General features: G+C 39.3%; 1 protein-coding gene across 3 annotated transcripts in view; it reads right to left on the reverse strand.

Moving 5' to 3' along the window:
* Window positions 1-1,131: 1,131 nt before the first annotated feature.
* ANKEF1 (ankyrin repeat and EF-hand domain containing 1) overlaps window positions 1,132-23,618 on the reverse strand; it is a 29,811-nt gene continuing 7,324 nt past the window's right edge. For 2 of the 3 annotated variants that reach the window (XM_035005843.1, XM_035005844.1), the window contains 8 exons: window positions 19,125-19,324; window positions 18,233-18,382; window positions 16,852-16,975; window positions 12,481-13,303; window positions 10,175-10,401; window positions 8,789-8,952; window positions 2,295-2,432; window positions 1,132-1,450 (listed from right to left, as the gene is read on the reverse strand). In XM_035005843.1, coding sequence (XP_034861734.1) covers window positions 1,292-1,450; window positions 2,295-2,432; window positions 8,789-8,952; window positions 10,175-10,401; window positions 12,481-13,303; window positions 16,852-16,975; window positions 18,233-18,382; window positions 19,125-19,324 — 1,985 coding nt within the window. In that variant the 3' untranslated portion in view covers window positions 1,132-1,291. Of the gene's footprint in view, window positions 1,451-2,294; window positions 2,433-8,788; window positions 8,953-10,174; window positions 10,402-12,480; window positions 13,304-16,851; window positions 16,976-18,232; window positions 18,383-19,110; window positions 19,325-23,618 lie in introns of those variants that run through there. The other variant, XM_035005845.1, reaches the window with a different exon arrangement.

The raw sequence follows: 23,618 nt of genomic DNA on the forward strand, positions 1-23,618 counted from the left end.
GAGGGAGAGGCAGAAGCAGGCTCCCCACTGAGCAAAGAGCCCAATGTGGGGCTCAATCCCTGGACCCCGGGATCATGACCCGAGCTGAAGGCAGACACTTAACCGACTGAGCTACCCAGGCATCCCAGGGAACGCACTTCTAAAATTTTCGCTAGGGGGTCTCAGAATCATAACTAGTACTGTAGTTGTTGTCTTAGTTTGGGTCCTTCCAGAAGCAACCTTGAGACAAGGGTTTAGGTATATGTATTTCAGAGGTGATCTTGATAAAGATCTGTAGGTGTGGGAGAAATGTGGGAGGACAGAGAAGGGAAAGTGGCCAGTGAAGGGTGTGTTATCAAATTACCACTGTGGGCAATGTGATCTTAACCTCTCAGGGGAGCTTTAGCAATCAGTAGGAATGCGCACTTCCAAACAATCCAACTAGGGCAGTGAGGGAGCTGGGGTGTTAATACACCATATTTGTTCAGTCTCTGGTTGAGAGCTGCTTCCAGGAGGCTCTCATTCTCACGTACTTGGGTCCTACTATGTCAGAGGCAGCCTTCCAGCATCCATGGAAGTCAGGCCTACTTCAATCCCAAAGCAGAGGAGAAAGGGGTGGAGTGCTGACAGCGTCTGCTAGAGGTGATAAAGTTTATCTGACCCAAGGTATCGGATACATACCAGTATCTAATACATACAATGGTGTGTCAGAAACAAACTCCTTACTTAATGGATTAAAACTACTTCTCCTCCTGGGGTGCCTGGGTGGCTCAGTCGTTTGGGCTCAGGTCATGGTCCCAGGGTCCTGGGATCAAGCCCTGCATCGGGCTCTCTGCTCCGTGGGAGGCCTGTTTTTCCCTTCTCCCACTCCCCCTGCTTTTATTCCCTCTCTTGCTGTGTTTCTTTCTGTCAAATAAATAAATAAAATCTTTAAAAAAAAGAAAACCTACTTCTCTTCCCTACTATTAAATTGTTTTCATCAATTTCCACTAGAATTATAACTTTAGCAACATAATGACATACATCCTGTAAATTTTTTGTAATAATGTTATGTTTATAACGAAAACGCCATTTATTCCTCTATGTCCTTAAAGAAGATTAGGGGGTTTATCCAGAATATGTAATTCATTGCAAAATAAAATACACACTTTCTAGATAGCTCAGAATATTTATAGTTGTTAGAGCAAAAACAAATGTTTGGTTACAAATTCTTAATTTGTGGATTGCTTTGACTTTGATGGAAATACCAATTTTCTCTGAAGTATGGTCCCTGGGCCTCAAAATGTTGACCGCAAGAAGCAGCTGCTGTGATTTAGGTCTTGAAGGCGGCTTCCAAGGCTTTAGCTTTTTCTGTGATGTTCTTCTGAAAGGGCATCATGAAGTCTTCAAAGTCCACCTCATAAGTGAACCTCTCTCGCCGCAGCTCCCTTTTTCTGATCAGCTCTGCTGTTGTGGCTTCAGGACTCCAGATCTTAAATAAATCACCATATTCAGAGAAGGCATGAGTAGGAAAGCCAGCAAACACATGGCAGTATGCAGATAATGCCCAGTATGGTTAATTCAAAACTATCAAATTTATTTCTAAATCTATTTTAACTTATGTTTTCCTCTTACATGATGTCAGTGGCTACATGGGCATCACTATTTCTGATGGTGACTATTTGGACAACTGGAATGCTTTTTAGTGACCTCTGATGATCCTCTGTTGTTCATTTTTAAGATGTCAAAAAAGGAAGTGATAGAGTTAGATCATTGGGGTTTGCTACCTTTATGTCTCATGGGGAAGTCCTGAGAAAATTATTTTCATAGTAGAAGGAAGAGGGGGCTGGTGGTCTCTTATTCAGCATGGTTTGATGGGCATTGGCAAGATCGCTCCTGTTTTCCAAAGATGTCTCCACCTCTTTAATTGTGGATGTTTTAGGCAGCTACTAAATAAATCCGGTGTTGCTTAGTATGAAACTCCCAAGTGAAATGGTAGTAAGAGTGCAGAGAGGAAGGTTAGGGTCTGAGAAGCATCAAGAAAATGTATCTATAGCATTTGATGACCAAATGGCTATAGGGAATGGCATTGACCAAAAAATAGTTTTTCAGGGACAATTAAAATGTCAATATAGAAATAGTAGGGGAAACTAGATATTGGAAGCTAAACAAGTTGGACTTAGTCAAAGCAGTAGGACCTGGCAAAAGGACACCTTCAAATTATAACTATGAAAGATAATCTCTGGATATTTGTTTGGGTGCTCTGCATAAAAAGTCTTTAGAAAATGATATTATGAGTTTATAACATGTTATGAAGGTCTTTCCAAAGTACTTACCCTCCGTGGAATAAATGTGATATCCACTTTCTTGGTATAACCACTGGTAATCAATGAATTGAGATAAACCACATTATCCTTACGCATTTTCTTTTCCTCTGATATGGTTGGTATGGTATAAACAGATGAAAGTGGTTCCTGGAAATGAGACAAAAGAAAAACCAACCCTATCAATTGCAAAAACCTATATATACTTTCTAATATTTGCCATTCTTTATTTGAAGCCAAGAAAAAATTAAAATTAAAATTAAAATGTTACCATACAAACTATAATTTGAAATGAAATAGAATATTATTATAACTTTGGATGGGGAAAGATAACTAGTTGGCCTTGTTTAGCTCTACTTAATTAGTAGTATCAGAGACAGATCATACAAGTCTTCAAAATATCCTTGACCTATGGCCATTGATTAGAAGAATTAAATTATTCTACTAAAAAGATAATGATGTATGTAGTAGAAGCCTAGCCAACTGATCTTCCTTCACCTCTGGCCCCCCCTTACTCTCATCTTCCATGTTTATTACTCTCTACTGTTTATTGTCCTCCATGGTTGTTACAATCTTTTCACCCTCTCCACTTCTTACCACCTATGTTTCTCCAACCCTTTCCAATTTGATAACATTAGAGCTTTTCCTTTTTGAATTTCACCCTGTCTTATGTCTGCAAAGAATCTCCAGGGATCCTCTTGCTTCCCTAAAGAAGCTTCTAGCCTAGAAATACACTTGGGCTCCCCTGCTAATGACAAAGTCTTGCTCTCTCTGTAATCTGCCTGGGCAAAAACCTCAACCTTTTGCTGGTAGTTTAGAGGCACGCACATTATTCAGGATTACCAGGAACAGTCACTTTGGCACCTTTAAAACTTTCTGGAGTCATTCTGAGGGATATCCAAGTCACAAGTGGCTCGATATCCCCAGGGTTCAGTGGTAGTCATTAAAATTCCTTAGAAGGGGATGGGGGGGTGGAGCAAGATGGCGGAGGAGTAGGAGACCTGGATTTCGTCTCCTCTCAGGAATTCAGCTGGATAGGGATCAAACCATTCTGAACACCTACAAACTCAATAGGAGATCGAAGAAAAGAATAGCAACAACTCTCTGAACAGAAAAGTGACCACTTTCTGGAAGGTAGGACGTGCGGAGAAGTGAATCCGAGGCGATATTCGGGAGGATAGACGGCGGGGGAGGGGCCTCTGTTGGCTGCTTCTGGCAAGTGATAGAGCCGCGGAGCACAAAATCGGAACTTTTAGAAGTCTGCTCCGCTGAGGGACGTCATTCTGGTGGCTAAGTGGGGGGTGGAACCCTTGTGGGACAGTGTGGTCTCAGGACCCTCGGGGTCACAGAAAGACTGGGGGTGCCTGAGTGCGGCAAAGCTCCCAGGTATCGGAGCGGGAAGCCAGCTGCAGAGACGGAGGTGAGGCGTGGGCTCTCAGCTCGGGGTTGCCATAAACCGTGATCCAAGGTACAGTCGGGCCACTGCTCCTCCAGCAGGGACCCAACAAGCGGCAGATCGGGGGAGACTCACCTTCTTCCCCAGGAGGAGTGGCGCGGGAGCGCACCACAGGGATCTGCTGGGTTTGGAGACTCCACACCAAGTTGGGTGCCAGAGATAGAAACGCGCGGTCACAGGCCGGGTGAGCATGGAATGCGGCCGGAGACCAGGGAGAGGGGAGCAACTGACTCCCCACTGAGGAGCGGGCCCGAGTTCTCGGCTCCTCTGGGGCAGAGATTGGGAAGCCGCCATTTTCACTCTCCGCCTCCAAAGCAGTACAGAAAGTTTGCAGGGAACAAAAGCTCCCGAGAGCAAACCCGAGCAGATTACTTAGCCCAGACTGGGCAAGGGCGGGGCAATTCCACCTCCGGCAAAGACATTTGGGAACCACAGCAACAGGCCCCTCCCCCAGAAGATCAGCGAGAACAGCCAGCCAAGACCAAGTTTACCGATCAATGAGAACGGCAGAACTCCAGCGCTAGGGGACTACTGCACATAGAAATCATGGGTTTTTTACCATGATTCTTTAGTCTTTCAAAGTTAATTTTTTTTTAACTGTCTTTTTTTCTTTTTTTTTCTTTTTTAATTTTTCTTTTTCCCTTTTTCAACCAACATCTTATCAATCCCTTTTTTAAAAAACATTTTTATTTTTCATTTTTAGAGTCATATTCTATCCCTTCATAGTAGTTACCTGTATTTTTGGCATATATATAAGTTGTTCTCTCTTTAAAATTTTGAGATAGTTTCTTCTAACAGATCAAAATATACTCTAAATCTCCAGTGTATGTTTTTTTTCTACTCCCCTGCCTGATCACATTCTCTCCCTTTTTTTTTCTTTTTTTTTTAAATCCTCTTCTTTCTTTTTTCAAATTATCAATTCCTTTTATAAATTTTTTTATAATTCCATCTTTACAGTCATATTCCATCCCTTCATCATATCAACCCTTATTTTTGTACATATATAAGTTTTACTTTCTTTAAAATTTTGGGAGGCACGTTCTTCTAACAGACCAAATACACCCAAAATCTAGTGTGTGGCTCTGATCTATATACCAGCCTGATCATATTTGATCACATTCTGATTTTTTTTTGTTTTGTTCTGTTTTTGTTTGTTTTTATCTTTATCTTTTTCTTTTTCTTTTTCTTTTTTCTCTCTTTCCCTTTCTTTTCCCACTGCTTCAGCTCTTTTCTGATTTGTTTAGAGTATATTTTCTGGGAATGTTGTTACCCTGTTAGCATTTTGTTCTCTCATTCATCTGTTCTCCTCTGGGCAAAATGACAAGACAGAAAAAATCACCTCAACAAAAAGAACAAGAGGTAGTACCGACTGCCAGGGACCTACTCAATACGGACATTAGTACAATGTCAGATCTAGAGTTCAGAATCATCACTTTAAAGATACTAGCTGGGCTTGAAAAAAGCATGGAAGTTATTAGAGAAACCCTTTCTGGAGAAGTAAAAGAACTAAAATCTAACCAAGTAGAAATCAAAAAGGCTATTAATGAGGTGCAATCAAATATGGGGGCGCTAACTGCTAGGATAAATGAGGCAGAAGAGAGAATCAGTGATATAGAAGACCAAATGATGGAAAATAAAGAAGCTGAGAAAAAGAGAGATAAACAACTACTGGATCACGAGGGCAGAATTCGAGAGATAAGTAATACCATAAGATGAAACAACATTAGAATAATTGGGATCCCAGAAGAAGAAGAAAGAGAGAGAGGGGCAAAAGGTATAATGGAGCAAATTATAGCAGAGAACTTCCCTAATTTGGGGAAGGAAACAGGCATCAAAATCCAGGAGGCACAGAGAACCCCTCTCAAAATCAGTAAAAATAGGTCAACACCCCGACATCTAATAGTAAAACTTACGAGTCTCATAGACAAAGAGAAAATCCTGAAAGCAGCTCAGGAGAAGAGATCTGTAACCTACAATGGTAGAAACATTAGATTGGCAACAGACCTATCCACAGAGACCTGGCAGGCCAAAAAGGACTGGGAGGATATATTGAGAGCACTAAATGAGAAAAATATGCAGCCAAGAATACTCTATCCAGCTAGGCTGTCATTGAAAATAGAAGGAGAGATAAAAAGTTTCCAGGACAAACAAAAACTAAAGGAATTTGCAAACATGAAACCAGCCCTACAAGAAATCTTGAAAGGGGTCCTCTAAGCAAAGAGAGAGCCTAAAAGCAACATAGACCAGAAAGGAACAGAGACAATATACAGTAAAAGTCACCTTACAGGCAATACAATGGCACTAAATTCCTATCTTTCAATAGTTACCCTGAATGTAAATGGGCTAAATGCCCCAATCAAAAGACACAGGCTATCAGATTGGATAAAAAAACAAGATCCATCGATATGCTGTCTGCAAGAGACTCATTTTAGACCCAAAGACACCCCCAGATTGAAAGTGAGGGGGTGGAAAACCATTTACCATGCTAATGGACACCAAAAGAAAGCTGGGGTGGCAATCCTTATATCAGACAAATTAGATTTTAAACCAAAGACTGTAATAAGAGATGAGGAAGGACACTCTATCCTACTTAAAGGGTCTATCCAACAAGAAGATCTAACAATTGTAAATATTTATGCCCCTAACATGGGAGCAGCCAATTATATAAGACAATTAATAACAAAAGCAAAGAAACACATTGACAACAATACAATAATAGTGGGGGACTTTAACACTCCCCTCACTGAAATGGACAGATCATCTAAGCAAAAGATCAACAAGGAAATAAAGACTTTAAATGACACACTGGACCAAATGGACTTCACAGACATATTCAGAACATTCCATCCCAAAGCAATGGAATACACATTCTTCTCTAGTGCCCATGGAACATTCTCCAGAATCGATCATATCCTAGGTCATAAATCAGGTCTCAACCAGTACCAAAAGACTGGGATCATTCCCTGCCTATTTTCAGACCACAATGCTTTGAAACTAGAACTCAATCACAAGAGGAAAGTCAGAAAGAACTCAAATACATGGAGGCTAAAGAGCATCCTACTGAAGAATGAATGGGTCAACCAGGAAATTAAAGAAGAATTTAAAAAATTCATGGAAACCAATGAAAATGAAAACACAACTATTCAAAATCTCTGGGATGCAGCAAAGGCAGTCCTAAGAGGAAAGTATATAGCAATACAAGCCTTTCTCAAGAAACAAGAAAGGTCTCAAGTACACAACCTAACCCTACACCTAAAGGAGCTGGAGAAGGAACAGAAAATCCTAAACCCAGCAGGAGAAGAGAAATAGTAAAGATCAGAGCAGAAATCAATGAAATAGAAACCAAAAGAACAGTAGAACAGATCAACAAAACAAGGAGCTGGTTCTTTGAAAGAATTAACAAGATTGATAAACCCCTGGCCAGACTTATCAAAAAGAAAAGAGAAATGACCCAAATCAACAAAATCATGAATGAAAGAGGAGAGATCACAACCAACACCAAAGAAATACAAACAATTATAAGAACATATTATGAGCAACTCTATGCCAGCAAATTCGATAACCTGGAAGAAATGGATGTATTCCTAGACATGTATCAACTACCAAAACTGAACCAGGAAGAAATAGAAAACCTGAACAGACATATAACCACTAAGGAAATTGAAGCAGTCATCAAAAATCTCCCAACAAACAAAAGCCCAGGGCCAGATGGCTTCCCAGGGGAATTCTACCAAACATTTCAAGAAGAATTAATACCTATTCTTCTGAAACTGTCCCAAAAAATAGAAATGGAAGGAAAACTTCCAAATTCTTTTTATGAGGCCACCATTACCTTGATCCCAAAACCAGAGAAAGACCCCATCAAAAAGGAGAATTACAGACCAATATCCCTGATGAACATGGATGCGGGGTACGTGCACCCCAATGTTTATAGCAGCAATGTCCACCATAGCCAAACTATGGAAAGAGCCAAGATGTCCATCGACAGATGATTGGATAAAGAAGATGTGCTATATATATATACAATGGAATATTATGCAGCCATCAAAAGGAATGAGATCTTGCCATTTGCAACGACATGGATGGAACTGGAGGGTATTATGCTGAGCGAAATAAGTCAAACAGAGAAAGACATGTATCATATGACCTCACTGATATGAGGAATTCTTGATCTCAGGAAACAAATTGAGGGTTGCTGGAGTGGGGGCTGGTGGGGGAGGGATGGGGTGACTGGGTGATGGACACTGGGGAGGGTATGTGCTCTGGTAAGCGCTGTGAATTGTGCAAGACTGTTGAATCTCAGATCTGTACCTCTGAAACAAATAATGCAATATATGTTAAGAAAGAAAAAAAAGAAGAAGAAGAAGAATGTAGCAGGAGGGGAAGAATGAAGGGGGGGAATCAGAGGGGTAGACAAACCATGAGAGATGATGGACTCTGAAAAACAAACTGAGGGTTCTAGAGGGGAGGGGGGTGGGAGGATGGGTTAGCCTGGTGATGGGTATTGAGGAGTGCACGTTCTGCATGGAGCACTGGGTGTTATGCACAAACAATGAATCATGGAACACTACATCTAAAACTAATGATGTAATGTATGGGGATTAACATAACAATAAAAAATTTTAAAAAAATTCCTTAGAAGAGGGATAAGGTGGGTAATGAAAGATTATGAGACCAAAATGAAGGAAAATCATGCTTTGCTTCTTTCTTCTTACCTTCCTTCCCTGTCTGAGCCATCTCATCAAATCTGTATGACTTAGAACCAAATATATACATATCCAATACCAGTTCTTTTTTCAACATTCTAATTGTATTTGGCTGAGCCAACTTGGTTTTTACATGGACTCTATTTGGAATGAGTACTTTTTAGAATTTTCAGTAATAGGAATTTCTTTGCTAGGTATTTTTTTTCAATGCTGCATAATAGTGCTGAAAATATGGCTTGCATATTATTTCGCCCATGCTGTGTAACAATGTGTAAATACTGACACTCTCCTACCCCTCGCAAGCTTTTACCAGTTACTAATGGGTAGTCGATCACTTTTCTTACCTCTTCTTTCTTAACTTCAGGGCCTTCAGTCTTCACTTTAGGAGGTGGCTTGCCTTTCAGTTTTTGATTTTCTGTTGGTTTTGGCAAGTTATCCAGCTTCTCTTGAATCAAACTAACTATTCTATAGTCAGCATATGCCTTTGCAACATCCATGGGAGTATGTCCTGCTCAAGACATAAATTCACAGTTGCAATAAACAGACTGATAATAAACCATGCCGAAAAACCTCAGCACATCAGCCTCGGCATGTGGCAGTAAGGGTGATTACTACAGCCAATGGTTATGTGCAAGGTCACCAAGCTAGATCAGCTACTCTCTAAGGCGGACCCAGCTCTGAAATCTCATAGTTTAAAGTGCCATTTACTAACAACACAACGTTTTCTTGTTAATTTTTTGGAGCATGTTTCTTAAAAAAATGGATAAGAAATATTGGTAGAATATTTACATTTGGATATTTGATTGATGGTTCTCTTCCCACCTTACACACATTTCCTTTTGTGTGACAATTTTACACTATCCTCCCCTTTCCCTGATACAAGGATGTATATTCAAAAAGGCCTGGGGAAGCTGGTCGTCACAGTGCTCTATACAGATGGCTGGGTATTATGACAACTGTAATATCCTCAGGCAGGCCTGAAACAATACTACCAGTGACCCAGGGGAAGCCCAAAGCAGCCAGAAAAGTTAATGCTCTCTCCGATCAAAAGGAAGCAATGGGTTCCACTGTAAGAAAATGACACCTCCAAGCAATGAGGTCAAACATTTATTCAAATGCTTATTTTTCAGGTTGTATATTTATGACATAAGATGGGCCCCTCCTATTTACTTCCCAGGGAGAGCCTCAAACTCAGGAATTGTGTTGTTCAGCTTTAGAAATAATCCAAATTCTACAGCCTTTAAAATTATGCCACTTCCTAGGGACTTGGTAGTTATGACAGTGTGATAACCCAAGGTATAGTCTGAAAAGCGGTATAAGCCCACAAACCAATGCTTCCTGGGCCACAGTGAAATAAGTAAGAAATTAAGAGTGGGCATTTAGAAATTTTTGGATGGATTTGATAGAATTTTCCATCACTTTAATCTAGTGATTAAAAAAACCTTACATTTTATTTCCCCACTTCATTTTCTAGTAAATCACTTTTTACTGTACTTTACAAAAGTATCCATCCATGACAGACTGCAAACATCAAGAACCGGTCCTTTCACACCAGTGACTTGAGAGGAACTGTGTATGAAACCAACTTCCAGAACATTCAACTTAGGCTTGTGGTTGCAGTAGCGACTTGTGGGGAAATGCGATCTTACAAGAAGAGAACCAGAAGGGGTTTGGAATCTAACGTAAATTCTCCTCTTCTGACCCGAACCACCACTCATGCACCCACGCACCTTTTCTATTTTCCAGCTGGAATTTAGCGCCGATATCAAGAAGGTACTTGACGGTATCCAGTCTACAGCTCTCGATGGCTCTAGTCAAAGGGGTGGAGTTGTTGATTGAGACCGCATCTATCACTGCTCCAGCTTTAACAAGAAGCTCAACGATGTCTTGTTGGCCTGCATGGCATGCAAAATGAAGTGGGGTCCACAGGAAATTATCTCTTGCATTAACGTTAGCCCTAAAAAATAAGATAGATGCACAAGCTAAAAATGTTGCTTGTTCCAAACACCAGAGGCTGGAAATGCAAAGCAAGATTTCCTATTAGTGTTATCAAGTTGTTCAACTGTAAACCAGGGAAGCTCTAAATAAAGTTAAACTCTGTGCCATAATTTTTCTTGACTCGTGCTCCGCATTATCCGACAGTCTTAATTTGCTTTGCATGCATATATATATATATATACATATATATATATACATACACATTTTGTTTAGTTTTAAAAGGCACTTAGTTAGATCCCAGGGGTTACACTTTTTTGCAAAGATTAAAATTAAGGAAAATTATGGGGCTCCTGGGTGGCTCAGTTGGTTAAGCGACTGCCTTCGGCTCAGGCCATGATCCTGGAGTCCCGGGATCGAGTCCCGCATCGGGCTCCTTGCTCAGCAGGGAGTCTGCTTCTCCCTCTGACCCTCCCCCCTCTCATGCTCTCTCTCTATCTCATTCTCTCTCAAATAAATAAATAAAATCTTAAAAAAAAAATTAAGGAAAATTATATAACTGGATCTAGTGAAGGTAAAAGCTGATAGGAAATAAAAAAGTCCTATTATTTCATTCTGTGTCTACTTTCTCTGCATGTCATAGATTTTTAAATGCACCTCCATTATTAAAATTCTAAGCATGAAAATGTATTATTTTAAATGTTAGTCCTTTTTAAAAATTCACTGTCCAAAAGTTCAAATTCTCATTAATTACTTTATACCCCCTCTTGATAATATACAAATCTGAATGCTTCTTTGACCTTGACCGTTACAGTAATAACAATAATACCCTTTTATCAAATATGCAATTACTTTGCTTTACATATTTTAACTCATTTAATCTTCAAAAAATCTGCAAGCTGAATCCTAGTAGAGCCCCATTATAAAAATGAAAAATGTGACGGGGCACCTGGGTGGCTCAGTTGGTTGGGCGACTGCCTTCGGCTCAGGTCATGATCCTGGAGTCCCTGGATCGAGTCCCGCATCCGGCTCTCTGCTCGGCAGGGAGCCTGCTTCTCCCTCTGACCCTCCCCCCTCTCATGTGCTCTCTCTCTCTCATTCTCTCTGTCTCAAATAAATAAATAAAATCTTTAAAAAAAAATGTGAGACACAAAAAAGAAACTTATGCCAGGTTATTCAGCTATGGTAAGAGAAGGAATTAAACCTGAGTAGTTGCTTTAGAAGTTCAGTAAAAATGTCATGCTTGGATATTTTAAAGATATTTACAAATGAACCAAGGAAAAGACTGCTGCTTCTCGAGGAGGGAATGAGACATGCCCTAAGTCATCATGATCACTGTCCCACTTGTTTGAATTTGCTAGGATCCCCACACATAGGAGACAGATTAAAAAGCCATGCGGAAAATGAATAAGTTCTAGAGATCTATGCAATTCTGTGATTATAGTTAATATTGTACTGTACGCTTATAACCTGTTAAGAGGATAGATCATGTTATCTGTCCCTACCACAATAAAAAGAAATTCTTTCACTGGGCTCCCTGCTCAGCAGGGCATCTGCTTTTCCCTTTACCCTTCCCCCCCTCCTCATGAACTCTCTCTCTCTCTCTCTCTCTTTCTCAAATAAATAAATAAAATCTTAAAAAATAGTTTAAAAAATTCTTTCGGGGGGCGCCTGGGTGGCTCAGTTGGTTGAGCAACTGCCTTCGGCTCAGGTCATGATCCTGGAGTCCCGGGATCGAGTCCCGCATTGGGCTCCCTGCTGGGCAGGGAGTCTGCTTTGCCCTCCGACCCTATCCCCTCTCATGTGTTCTCTCTCATTCTCTCTCTCTCAAATAAATAAATAAAATCTAAAAAAAAAAAAAAAATTCTTTCGGTAATTTAAAATAAAATAAAAAGTGACTCCACACCATGTAGATAAATTCCTAGGCAAAGCAACTTCATGCATAGTTACTGGCAAACCATCTCTGGGTACACACATTCCCAGCTTCCCATTAGCCCACTTTCCCATACAAGATCTATCTGTAATCGCGACGTCAGGAATGAAGCACTTCCTCTGTCCTAAAATTCTGGAGTTGAATGTGAGTTCAACCAAGAAGACACACCCTTTTTCAAGAAGAAACTTGACGGCATCTATGTTTCCCGTGGCACACGCAGTCATTAGCGGTGTTTTGTAGTAATTATCCTTCATATCCACAGGTATTCCTGACTCAAACGCCTTTTTCAGAGAGGCCAGGTCTCCTGCCTTGGTGATGAAGTTGATATTTGAAAATACCTTCGGTGGATCATCGATGTACCAGGCAGAGTCATCCCGGACGGGATGTTCGGGCGGCCCGTCTCGGTTAAACCGAGCGCTATCTGTTACATTCTCGTAGGTTTCAATCATGTAATAGGGCGGCCCGCCGTCACCCCGGCGGGGAAATACGTGGTCAGGGATGATGCAGATTGGTAGGGGCAAGACGAACTTGCCTTTCTTTGGCGTTTTGGCCATCCCTTTCTTCTTCTTCTTAGGCCCATAGGATCCCAAGACGTAAGACTTACTCAGGTACCTGGTTCCTTTGAAGAAATCATTAATGTTGACCCCAGCTCCCCGCAATTTCTCATGATACTGAGCTATCACAGCCAGCTGTTCTGGGGTCGCGTATTCTTGCCTCTCCTCCAGCGTCAACACGAAGTCCTCCTTGCTGACCGTCCCATCGCCTCTGTCCACAAACGACAAGGCTTCCCGAAGGAAAGTCTCGTGTTCTAGCGACCAGTCGTGAAGTCTCAGGGCCCAGAGTGGATTTGGATCTTTGGCTCCCGGCCGCGCCAGCTTGTTAGCGGTGCGCTCCGCCCGTCCTATTTCTTTGCTTGCTGCTTTGAAGCCACCTTCCTTGGCCACAGTCCTGGCTGTTTTATGGTCTAAGTTCTTCCATTTCAGGTCACATCCTAAAACATGAAGCATCACTATCATGAATAGGGCCTAGGCCCTTGCATGACTCTGCAAATGACATTCCTGCAACCATTTTCGTAAGCTTGAACTACGGGCCAAAAGTTTATCCCTAAATTATTTGTATAGAGCAATGAACCCATTTAGCTATTATAATTACAAAATTAAACTGTGAATTTTTTTTTTTTCCTGTGAGCTTCACTTTGGTGAATTCTGAGGGGAATCTGTTTCCAGTTTATATTCTCTGCCCCTAAAGGATTGGGACATGAATCCCTGTAGATACTTGAAACAGATTTCATATTGGGATACTTGCTAAGGAGACTTCCTGCCAAACAGGAAAAGAATAAGGGTGGCATTTGAATTTGGAAAGAAGCTGGGTTCAGACAGCTTACAAGGCCCTTAGGAACTCAGAATGCTGTACACCTGCTTCTTTTTGAATGATTATGACTGCAAATCTGTGTACCATCTTAAACTATATTTATCTGTATTCTCCACGAATTCAATGTAATTTATATCGACCTGCTGTTTTGTGATTGCTCATGTGAACAACCCCATACAGGACAAAGTCATTCATTCATTAAATCTGAAAGGACTCTAGTATTACGTTTGTGCAAAGTAGGCATTAAAATCCATTTTCCTTCTTGGACCCTTCCTTAAAATGATGACACCAACATTATATGTAAGTATTCCTCAAATAAATAAATTTCTCTAAGTGCACTGGGGAGTCTACTTAGTGCCACTAGGAAGGCTGTGCTGTCCGTAAGTGTCTTAAGATATTAAAAATCCATTATGTATATAAATAAGTCAGACTATGAAGAAGCTCTTTCTAGTGTTTTGAATCTAGAAGAAGGCTCTTCTGTGTCTTTGCCAATATCACATAATCAGAAAGATTGCTACTCAATCAGTATGTCCAGCAACCAAATATGAATGCAGCTGCATGCAAAAATAAAACGCCCCTCCAATACTTTATAGTTTTATTCCTTGTCAAAAAGAAAATGAGTCACCAGTGCTTTTTAAGATTAATACTTCCTTTGGCATTGTCAAAACTTAAAACTTTATATTAAGACTGACAATTTTACTAGTGGTAGAAGAACTCAAAAAGAGTATCATGACAATGAGGATTCTAAAATGTCCATATTGAACAGTTTTAAGAACAGTGACTTATTGAAAAGGGGACCTGAGACTGATCTTGATAGCATAATTCCATAGCAATTTCGAGAATGCTGTCTTTACTTAGCTTTTTTGCTTATTCAAGGTGTCTGGGTGTTTATCTACCATCTCCCAAGCCACTCCTATATTCACCCCTAAGGATCAGAGGACTTTAAAGGAGTTTTATCTTGCCTCCTTCTGCTCCCAGTTTCCTCCTAGTTAGAAACCTTTATGTGGATAAAAGACTCCAACATCCCAGCTTAAAGATCTGAAGGCCCTTTTCTTCTCCTTTTGCCTTGGGATTTTTTGTCTCCTCCTCTATAATTAGTAAAAATAAAGATCCATTCATTCCCTTTGTGATGTATGATCTGCGGTCAAACGTACTCAGCTTACAGCTGGTGTGTGCTGCAGAGCACCAGCCAAAGGCCCAAGAGAAAGAGAAGCCTCATGGGGTGCTTCCCCAGAAGTGCTCCAAACTCCCAGCTTCTGCCCTTGGATACAGCACTCGCACTGCTTACGGGGACTTGTAAATTGTTCCAGCAGCAGGACCAGGGGCAAAGGAGGAGAACACTGAAGAAGATAGTTTAATGTGGCAAAAGAATTCAGCCTTCACATTTAAGTATAGAAGACACTGAATCCAGGGAGTTTGCTCAGAAATGAGCATTTCATGGCTAATGCATTGTTTGTTGGGGCTCTGATTGCCTTAGCTGGACATGTAACTGATCACACTTCTGCTATGGAACTGGGTCCCCCACCTTGATCCAGTGAAGTGGTTGTTACTTCCAAACATGCTACAGAACTTAGAATGCTTTCAGGCCCTTGTTTTAGAAACACGGTGTAGTCTCATGACTCTGCCAGGAAGATAATACTTTTCTGCATCATTGGGAAAGCCTTTGGCATGGCCCAAGCTCTGACTAAATGTGTTTCTCAATTTGCTTTTTGTGACTTTCTCCCAGGAGTACATAAATAACAGAGTAGATGTCTGGTGATGTTTGTCCCTATAATGAAATGGTCAACATGTTAAAGTTGAAGAAGCTTGTCTTAATCTGGACAGATCTTTAGTTCTTAGAAATATACAGTGTTAAAAATGTCAGAATAAATTGCTGATAGTGACAGATTTGAAAACAAGACTGATGAGACAGTTTATGGGGGCAAAAGTTGCATTTGATATATTTTCCTTTATTTGTTAAAAGTGTTTATTATTTGGGGGGCTGGGGGGAGAGTACGAGCTTGTATAAGTTCATAAAAAGTAGAAGTGAATCAGTTATTACACTCTTAGTTATACAGGCACATTAGTCTTATTTATATTAGTGGTTACAATACAGGATCTCTAGGCCCAAGGGACTTCTAAAATTCTCTGCTCTATTCTAGAATTGTAGAATAATAGACTCTAAGTTTTTGCCTATTTCTCAAACTGGAAAAAAAAGAAAAAAAACACTACCATAAAGTTCAGCAGAATGCAGTTCCACTCCTAACGAAGAGTTAGAAACTTTTTTTAAATAAAGATTTTATTTATTTGTGAGAGAAAGAGACAGAACACAAGGGGGGTGTGGAGAGGCAGAGAGAGAAGCAGACTCCCCCTTGAGCAGGGAGCCCAACACGGGCTCAATCCCAGAACCCCGAGATAATGACCTGAGGCAAAAACAGATGTTTAACCAACTGAGCCACCCAGGCGCCCTGAGTTAAAAACTTTCAATGTACATCCAGTCAGCATGTAATTAACACCAATTTGATCCACAAACTTAATTAGCTAATATTACCACTTTAAGGAATACATTAAGCTATACATACATATTTCATATTCCTAAATTAATAGTTACATAGAAGCTTCAGGAAAATCTAAAATATCACTTACCTTTCAAATTTTCCATGAAAATTTTCATTTTATTTCATATTTCTCCCTAAAACATTTCTCCCATAATTTCAAATTATTTAGAAAAGTTTATCCTTTGCACTTGATACAATTGAACATTTTTTAATAAAATAGTTAAAATTTCAGACTAAAAGACATAGTTTTCAATATTCGTCCTTCAGATTGATGTCAACACTTTTTAAAAAGGAGTTTAATAACTATAAGCGTTTTAACCAACTGAGCCACCCAGGCGCCCAACTATAAGCGTTTTAATAATTAGTTGACCCATGAACAATCCTGTTTAGATTTTTAACAATAACCTAAAAATATTTGAGAATGTGGGTTTTCATCACTTTAAGACAAGATTCATGATTTGACAGAAGGTAGAGTAAGAAAAGATTCTCAATTTTCTTTCTACATATATAACTGATGCTCGGCTATTGAAAAAGATAAGCAACTGACAAGTGACAGGCCCAGATTCTCTGCTCATCTACAACATGGGTAAATCATAAATACTTTAAGCATAAAATTGCTAGGCAATTTTACCTCGTTGAGCTATATATTTACAGCAATCTGCAAAACCACCCATGGCAGCATAATGAAGTGGTGTGTTCCCATTCATTGATATCAGCCCCATGTCTCCATTGTAAGCAAAAAGAAGCTTCAATATCTGCAAAAAAAATTGTAGATATTGTAGAGGAATAGCAATGTACATTCATTGAATGAAGACTGGCACCTAAACGTGTTCTCCAATAGTTACTTAGGCTACATGTGGCTATTTAAAATTAAATTGAATTAAATAGAAAACAATTTTTAAAAATCCAGTTCCTTAGTTTCACTAGCCATATTTGAAATACTCAAAAGCCACATGTGACTTCTATATTACACAGCACAGATTTATAACTTTTCCACATTGCCAAAAGTTCTATCAAATAGCGTTGATCTAGAGGTTAGAAAATTCTATATTCAGCTGGGGCATGCCATCTTAGTGAATTCTAGTAATTCTAGAAAACATCAGCCTATGGGAAATATCATCAGGGAAGCAAATTCTTAACCACATGTGACTTCTATTGTGCTGTAGATTTTTATTGCAGGGGGAGAGACCGAATGACAAAAACAAAGATAATTGTTAAAACTCAGAAAATTGAGTAAAGAAATTTTAGATGTAATTGAGAATTAAAAAAAAAAAAAAAGGAGAGCATTGGTTCCTATTTCGTTTCTGCAACGTCACTGTACCTATGAGATATCCTTTGCTGGTATATCCAGATAACCAGAATACTGAAGAGTTTAAAATGGAGGTGAGTCATTAGATGCACACAAAAAATCAGGGAGATAAAGGGGCACCTGGGTGGCTCAGTCGGTTAAGTGTCTGCCTTTGGCTCAGGTCATGATCCCAGGGTGCTGAGATCGAGCCCTGCGTCAGGGTCCCTGCTCAGCGGGAAGCCTGCTTCTCCCTCTCCCACTCCCCCTGCTTGTCTTCCCTCTCTCGCTGTGTCTCTCTCTGTCAAATAAACAAATAAAATCTTAAAAAAAAAATCAGGGAGATAAGAGTATGTTGACATTGTTCTCTCTACAACTGGGCCATGCCGGACATATTATGAAGAGTCTAATATGTAATAGAGGCATAAAATAAAGTAGTCTTGGTTGGCAAAACTTTTAAATTGCCATAGTTAAGAATACAGAAAAACATGGTTAGTAATATTAAATGCATAAACTTGGCAAGCCAATAAAACTGAATAAAGAGCTAGACAAAGTTAAAAATATAATATTTGATATTTGATATAAAATATAATTTTAGAATTATTTAGGGAAATCAAGATGGTAATGTGGAAAAAATTCTTAGTGTAACCTATATGATATTTAAAAATTTGAGGAAAAGGTAAGAAATGGTGAGCAACAAATTTTAAAGCAAAGGGCAGATTCTTACATCAAAAAAGCCTCCTTTGGCAGCAAAATGTGCAGCTTGTTTTCTCTCATTGTCAAAGGCATTCACTTCACCTCCTCTTTCCAATATCCCTCGAACTAATTCTATCACTCCTTCTCTTGATGCTTCCATTAAAGCCGTTCGACCTGTGGACTGGACAAGAAGCACATCAAATTCTGGTTATACTTGTCATCTTAAATAACACATTTGGTATACATATGTTCTCAATCCATTTGGCCTTAGATTCACACTGGCAGGTTTAATTCTCTACATCTTTATTAGTTCCACAAAGCAAATAAGAAAAATGAAGTCAGTGCAGTGGGTCAATGTAGAGAGTTCCAATATCAGAGTCAGGGTCACACCAGATGTCCCTGTGAAAAAATCATGCTAAAGATGCATTTTTTTTTTTTTGCAAAGAAAGTAGAGCAAAAGGGGAGAAAAGAGGATAAAATATATGCTAAAATTAGGTTTTAAGTGTTTTCTAATGAGAAAAAATCTATTATTATTGTCTTGAAATGCCTCTTAAACAATTAGAAAACTCAATAAAATTGGCCAAATGAGGACAGGGAGCAAAATGAATGAGGGAAATAGCACAACTACATATTTTCTTTCCAAAAAGATAAATTTTTATTAGACATCGGTGATATCTTTTCTATTTTCTCTAATGATGTTTTACCTTTATGCATAATAAATACCAATTTTCCAAAGGTAATTAGGAAATAAACTGTAAAATCATAGCAATATAAAGATAATGAGAGTATATCATCTTAATGCATTTTGAATAGAAATGAAAGTCTATAAGCTGACAGGATAATTTTACCATATTTAAATGCACTACTAAGACTCTATAATTGAAAAAAAAAAGGAATATTTATAATCACAGGAATAGTCATACTGAGTTGATAGCATTTGGATTGGCTCCTTTTTCCAAAAATGTCAGGCACGTGTCTTTAACATTATGTGCTTCTTCACAAGCTCTAAGAAATATTGGTTTTCCTTCATAGGTAGAGTTGTTGACATCTGCGCCATGTTCCAGGGCAATCAATGCACAGCGATAATGCCGCTTAGTAGGTAAAATGCAGTAAAACAAAATACCTGTAGAAAAATAGAATCCCCAAATAGTACTTCATTAATAGTCTCTCTATATTTGAACCAGATAGCAAAGAAAAACTAATAATTTTGAAATCCATAATTGGCTAGTTGAAGGTGGCAAAGCAGAGGCATAGCTGCCTTGCTTTTCCTTCTGAAACCGACTGAAACACCAAGACAGAGGAAGAAAGAGAGTCAACCTCTGATACAATTAGAAAACAGTCACAACCAAATGTGATAGGACCTGGTTCAGGGAAGAATCTGAGTGCTGATATGTGAGGCCCTGTCAACCTTGGGTATTTGGCATCTTGCAGTCCACGTGCAGGACTGTGTGTGCTGGAGGGCTAGTGATGGTTTGCTGTGTCCCATCTGAAGCTGCAGAGCCACAAAGCAGATGGTACTAAATGATGAAATGTGCAGACTGGCCATGTTTATAAGAAGAAGGCTGTCGGTACAGCAGCATTAAGAAGAAAACGTTGTGGGCTCCTGGGTGGCTCAGTTGGTTAAGCGACTGCCTTCGGCTCAGGTCATGATCCTGGAGTCCCAGGATCGAGTCCCGCATCGGGCTCCCTGCTGTTAGCAGGGAGTCTGCTTCTCCCTCTGACCCTCCCCCCTCATGCTCTCTCTCTCTCATTCTCTCTCTCAAATAAATAAATAAAATCTTTAAAAAAAAAAAAAGAAGAAAACGTTGATGACAAGGGGCTCTGCCATTTTGGCAACTCGTTTTGTTCCAATGAAGAGAGGAAAATGCGAAATCTCCCTACCTATAACCTCTGACGTACAGGCCCTCCACATAATCCATGTCAAAAATGTACTACAAGTCAGGGGTATTGTTGTAATCTGGGCAAACAACAGTCAAACTCCAAACTGACTTTGTAATGACCTCACTCTAAACAGAGGCTTCATTCAAAGAGGAACAGTGTTTCATCTGTATGAAAAATACAGACACCGAAAGGAAGAAATCTGATAATAAAAGCTAGGTTAAAAGTACATGCTGGAAAAACTATACTGTATGAGAATTATTGACTGTCCTATTTCTATGATAGCAAAGAAGTTAAACATAACTTTTTTCCAAAACAAAAGTGCAAAGATGGACCAAGACTAAATGCAGGGCTTCTAGGACAATAGATTATAAAAGAAGGAAAAGATGAAGTTAAGCCAGCTGAGCTTAGGAAGAAATGGTAAAGGAAAACAAAACCACCAAAGAAAGGAAAGTCAAACCGGAGTCAGGAAAAAGGAGAGTGCAAAAACCATGGTCATGGAAGTGAAGAAAAAACTTGAAAGAACTAAGGAAAATGTAACAGATGGTGGAAGAGCTGAAATGGTCTAGAGAGGCAAAGAAGAGTTAACATATATGTAATTGGTGCTCAACAATAAAAAACCAAGTAGAACAGAAAAAATAAGGAGATACAACAGAAGAAAACTTTCTTGAAGTGAAAAGCTGAATTTAAAGATTAAAAAAGCATACTGGGAGGGGTGCCTGGGTGGCTCAGTCATTAAATGTCTGCCTTCGGCTCAGGCCATGATCTCAGGGTCCTGGGATCGAGCCCCACTTTGGGCTCCTTGCTCCACAGGAAGCCTGCTTCTCCCTCTCCCACTCCCCCTGCTTGTGTTCCCTCTCTCGCTGTGTTTCTGTCAAATAAATAAATAAAATCTTAAAAAAAAAAAAAAGAAAAAAAGCATACTGGGGTCTCAGGAAAAATGGACTAAGAACAATCAATGAGGTGTGCCTAGGTAAAGCTAGGTAGAGGACATGTCCTGTGAGCCTCTGGGTAACAATTCAAGTCCTCTATAAAGAGGAAAGTCAAGGGGCACCTGGGTGGCTCAGTCAGTTAAGCATCTGCCTTCGGCTCAGGTCATGGTCCCAGGGTCCTAGAATTGAGCCCTGCATCAGACTCCCTGCTCAGCGGGGAGTCTGCTTCTCCCTCTCCCACTCCCCTTGCTTGTGTTCCCTCTCTCTCGCTGTGTCTCTCTCTGTTAAAAAAATAAATAAAATCTTTAAAAAAAAAAAAAAAGAGGAAAGTCAAGCTGGCCTCCAGATTTTGCCACAGCAACATTCAATGCTAGAAAATAATGAAAGGATCTCTACAATATCACTTGAGAAAGAAAATGGGAGGTTTTTTGTACCTACCGAGCTGGCTGTTCATATATAAAAGCAGTAGACATATAAGTTTAAGGATGCAAAAGTTATTGTACTAATCTCTTCTTTCATAGCAAAATATTAATGAATACCATGTAAAGTGCTAATTCAACAAAGTTTTATGTATATGAAAAGCTATTAAATTTGCCATTAAAACAATCAAAAACATTTCTCTTCCCAAGGGGAAAAAAAATCTATATATGGTGGTGGGTGTTAACTAGACTTATTGTGGTGATCATTTTGCAATGCATACAAATATCAAATTATGTGTACACCTGAAACTGATATAATGTTGATGTCAATTATACCTCAATTTTTAAAAGTCAATCAGTAAATAATAAAAGTAAATAAAACTACCGTTCCAACAACCAAAAAAAAGATCTAAAAGCAGACCATTAACCTTAGAAAATATAACACACACACACCAAAAAAAGAACATATGGACCATATAGGAAAATATTTTTATATGTATTTATATATATATACATATATATAATATATTATATTCTCATAACATAAAATAAATGACAGCCCTGAGGCCAAATCTTTGGGCCATCTAGATAAATATAGGTTGGATAAATTCTACCATTAAAATAAAAACCACAATTTATATAAAATCAAAATCTAAATATATTTCATATAAACAGATGCATCTAAAATAGGGTTACTCAGAACAGTTAAAAACAGAAAGATGGCCAAGGACATGGTTGAAAATAGAAAACCAAAGACACAACAAGTGATAGCAGGCAAAATTGGGCCAAAACAATAACAAACAACAATGTCACCTAGAGAATACCAGATGAGGCTGAATTCATTACAAAAGGCCCTAAGGTACTTAGGAAATGGATACTTTATAATGATGGCAGGTGCAACTCACAGTTAAAGTCTATCTGGGTTGACTCTTTAAGCCACAATGAACATGAGTCAACATTCTAAAACTGAAGCAAAAAAAAAGAGGGCAAAGATGATAGACTGTAGAATTCTCATACTACATTTATGGGACTGGGTATGCATTCCTATAAATGGGAGAACCGATGAATGGGTGCTATTAGGAGCTAGTCTAGCTTAACCCTTGAAGAGAACAGACACCATTCTATACTCCAGACTGGACAGACACTAATTAATCCCCTAGGACAACATATAGGAAAGAAATTCTTGGCTTAGAGATTTACCTTTTCCATGTTCTGCAAAATTTTTCAAAGTACAGTTTAACCTAGAGTATGTCCCACATCCTTCTAAAGATCCAGTAAGTGTTTTAACCATTTATTTATTTATTTATTTTTAAAGATTTTATTTATTTATTTGAGAGAGAGAGAATGAGACAGAGAGAGCACATGAGAGGGCAGAGGGTCAGAGGGAGAAGCAGACTCCCTGCCCGAGCAGGGAGCCCGATGCGGGACTCGATCCAGGGACTCCAGGATCATGACCTGAGCCGAAGGCAGTCGCCCAACCAACTGAGCCACCCAGGCGCCCAGTGTTTTAACCATTTAAATGTTGGCTTGTCCTTTAGGACCAATGTGCAGTGAATGAAACACCAATCGCTTGAGAATAGGATGTCAATGGCAGAGACTTCTGTGGAATAAGCAAAGCAGTTGGGCAAGTGGCCGCCAAACTGAGAGCTGTGCAAGGTGAGCTAGATTCGTTGACGTGGGGAAGACAGGGCTCGCAGTGCAATAAGCACACCACGGGTTAGACAGAATCAAGTCTCTATGGGGCCGGACTAACAAGGTCATGCGTGCAATAAGATTTGTATTTGTTCCAAGTTTTTTATTTTTATTTCTTCCTATGTGATTGGTCAGATTGTTTTCTCATACATTCATCTCCCAGAACCTTGACAGGTTTAATATTAATTTCAATGAACTTAGATATTAACCAGATGGCTGTTGCATTTGCTACTAATATTCACGAGATCCTGTTTCTAATTTTACTTTACTTTCAATTTTACAATTTTAGATTTTTATTATAAAATTTCTCAACCTTTTTTTTTAAGCTTATATTTCTGTTTCAAATTCTAGAAGGTAAACTATTCTCCATTACAGTGTTTCCCCAAAGTATATTTCACAAAACTCCTGGTATATAAAATGCCACAAGGAAAAACTATTTCAAGGGTCAAAGACAAATGGAAAATGTCACTGTCATTAGTCTGTCTGACAAATGTGA

The sequence above is a fragment of the Mirounga leonina genome, unplaced genomic scaffold (assembly GCF_011800145.1).
Source record: "Mirounga leonina isolate KUSES-001 unplaced genomic scaffold, KU_Mleo_1.0 Mir_150, whole genome shotgun sequence".
NCBI classification, from domain to species: Eukaryota; Metazoa; Chordata; class Mammalia; order Carnivora; family Phocidae; genus Mirounga; species Mirounga leonina.